Source organism: Alligator sinensis, unplaced genomic scaffold (assembly GCF_000455745.1).
Source record: "Alligator sinensis unplaced genomic scaffold, ASM45574v1 scaffold1200_1, whole genome shotgun sequence".
Lineage (NCBI taxonomy): Eukaryota > Metazoa > Chordata > Crocodylia > Alligatoridae > Alligator > Alligator sinensis.
The window spans coordinates 413,172-416,007 of record NW_005842772.1 but is presented as its reverse complement, the minus strand read 5'-3'; the positions used below and the strand labels follow the sequence as shown (position 1 = coordinate 416,007).

Here is a 2,836-nt window from a genome sequence, read left to right as displayed (position 1 = left end):
CTGAACCGGACGCTGCAGGACCCCAGCGCCTGCGCCTGCCTGGTGAATGGGGCTGTGGGGGGAGGCTCAAACAGTCCCAGGTTACTAGCAGGGCTTTCAGGCCACGGCGGGGGCAGCCAGGGGGACCTGGAGGACCAGCAGCATCTGTCCGCATCCCATGGCAGAGGCTGGGCTCCTGCGGGCTGACAGCGCTCCCCGCGTGTCCCTGCAGCGGGCCATGTGTGCCATTTCCGCCCTCATGTGCTCCGACCTGCTGGCCCCGGACCAGATCTTCCTGATGACCCGGCAGCACCTGCAGCAGCTCAGCCAAGGCAGCCCCGGGCCCGTGGCCAACAAAGCCACCAAGGTGATGCTCAAGGCTGACTGCTCGGGGAGCGACTTCCTCTGTGCTCCATGCTGCTGGGGCCCGTGGGCTCCGACCCCAGTGGGAACCAGCTCCTGGGCTCAGTGCTGCCCCCCAAGACGCAGCCACCGCTCCCTGCTTTGGCACTGTGAGCATGGGGAGGGCTGCCAGGCACTGACTGAACGATGCTTCCCAGAGTCTGTGGGATCCTGCCCCAGGGTCTGGTTGGTGCAGGCAGGAGGGAGTGCAGCCTGCATGGCCTTCGCTTCCCCAGCCCCGTCACAGCTGGAGGGCCTGGCCTGGGGACCTCCACAGCGCACGCTGCTAGAGCCGGGGGCCAGCAGGGACCTCCCAGGGGTGTGGGGCTCTGCTGACGTCTCACTCCGTCCCCCCAGATCCTGAGGCAGTTCGAGGCCCTGTGCAGCAGCCGGACCCCTCCCGTGAGCTGCCCCCTGGATCTGGCTGCCCCCGCCGGAGGGCCAGCCCAGCGCACGCAGGACCTGCTGACCGACACGGTGCCTCTGGCAGGGGAGAGAGTTCTTCAGCCCATCAGCCTGGCCCCACTCCCCTTGGGGGCATGGGAGGCTCCTGACCTGGATCCCCCTCTCTCTGCCACACCAGCCTGCCTAGATCAGCTCAAGGCAGGTGCGGAGACCTGCGAGCAGGCCGGGAATGCGGCGCCCATCGGCCCCTGCCAGCAGGAGGTGTCATGCCGACTGGCGGGGGCACAGCCTGCGGAGGATGGTGCTCACACGGACCCCGAGCGCACACAGACGCCGAGCGGCGCAGGGGCTGCGTCCGTGCCCCTGCTCAGCCTCTCCCTCTTCGCCGGCATGGAGCTGGTGCCCCCTGCGGACGCAGCATTGGCCACCGGTGGGGAGCCGGCGGTCGTGGCCCCATGGAGGCCGCCCCACGCTGGGGACCAGGGAGACCCCGCAGGCAACTTGGAGCCCTCCGTGTTCTCCTTCCTCAACATGTAGCTGCCCTGCGCTCCGGTGACAGACTGGGCACGGACCGGCTGCCCTTCGAGGCCGTCCCTTCTTTCGGGCAGGAGGGGTGCTTGTAAGGCAGCACGTGACTGAATCCTGCTGCACCCACCTGGCAGCAGATGGACCTGGCGGGGCTGAATCCCCCTGGAAGAGGATGTGGGGGCCACAGAGCCGTGGCCCCCATGCTGCACGCCGGCTGAGGACAGCTTCCTCTGTGCTGCAGGGGAAGGAGGGGGGTGAGGCTCCATCTCCCCATCCCCTGAAGGGAGGGACCCACACATGCTGGGCTGGCCTGTTGCACCCCTGCCCCGCTGTTGTGGGTTGGGGCGCTGCAGCCCAGAGTCAAGGGGCACGTGGGCAAGGTGCTGCTCTGGGCTCATCAGTGAAGCATCGACTGATGTAACGAGCTGCAGTGGCCTCGGTGGAGTCGCTCCAGGACTGTCCAACCAGGGCTCGGGCTCTGCGCCTGGTTGCTGTAGGCACATCCTGGACCTTCAGGGCAGCAGGGCGGGAGACATCGGACTAGCAGCATCCCAGGCCCCCACGGCCGGACCCTCACGGAGCGCTGCCATTGCAGACGCATGTTCCTTGCCGCTGGGTGGCAGGTGCGGGGTCGGCCCGTGGGACCAGGAGGAGGGCCCGTGCCCGGTGGGGACAGGGATGTGCCATGTTCACAGACCCCAGGTGTTGCTGCTAGGTACCTGTTAATAAAAGGAGCACAAAGCCGTGCACACGGAGAGCTAGCCTGGGTCTCTTCTTGCAGCGTCGACCACCTGGGGCCGGTGTCCTGCTTCTTTTGCCTCCCCTGCCCCTGTAACGGGGCAGCGTGCCTGGGCCATCCCTTACCTTGCCCTCCTTGCCCCTCCTCAAGAGCCCCAGGGCCTCTGCAGCATGCAGCTGCCTGCGCGCTCGGTGGGGCGCAGCCGATCAAACCGGCACGGCGGGCAGGGGGCCGCCCCAGCCCAGCCCAGCCCCGCCCCGGCTGCCTCGTTACCCGCGATCCACCCGCGCATCCTGGCCAGCACGGCGCCCGGGATAACCCGTTTGGCGAGGGCGGTGAAACAGTCCTGGCGACCGTCCGCTCTGCTCTGGAGGGTGCGGGGTTCCCGCGTGCTGCTTCCCCACCGCTTGCTTTGCCTATTCCTCGGAGGCCGGATCCCTGCTCACGGCCTCCGGAGGCTTAACCGGGGTTGGGGAGTCGGGGGCACGAGGCCTCGACGGGGAGCTCGTCTCTGCTGCTCCCTGCTCGGCCTGGCTCGCTCTGCTCCCGCTCCAGCAGCATTTTGGGCCCGTGGAGTGGGGCAGGCGGCTCCGGGGCCCGGCTGGGGAAGAAAGGGGCCAAGCCGCGTGCGGGCCTCGAGAGCCAGGCTCTCCCCCGGGGCGACCGGACCTGCTGGTCCCGGCCGGGCGGGCACGGGGCAGCGTTGGCTTGGGCAGGGCTGACCCTGATCGGGCAGGTCGGACTAGACGGGACAGCTCTGAGCAGAGCAAACGGCGACCATGC

General features: G+C 68.7%; 1 protein-coding gene across 1 annotated transcript in view; it reads left to right on the top strand.

Moving 5' to 3' along the window:
- Nucleotides 1-2,759, top strand: part of TEPSIN (TEPSIN, adaptor related protein complex 4 accessory protein) — a 6,966-nt gene extending 4,207 nt beyond the window's left edge. The window contains 3 exon segments of the mRNA XM_025216918.1: nt 1-42; nt 212-346; nt 739-2,759. The exon segment at nt 1-42 is cut by the window's left edge and continues 28 nt beyond it. Of these exon segments, the coding sequence (XP_025072703.1) occupies nt 1-42; nt 212-346; nt 739-1,323 (762 nt within the window). The 3' untranslated portion in view covers nt 1,324-2,759.
- The last annotated feature ends 77 nt before the right edge of the window (nt 2,760-2,836 follow it).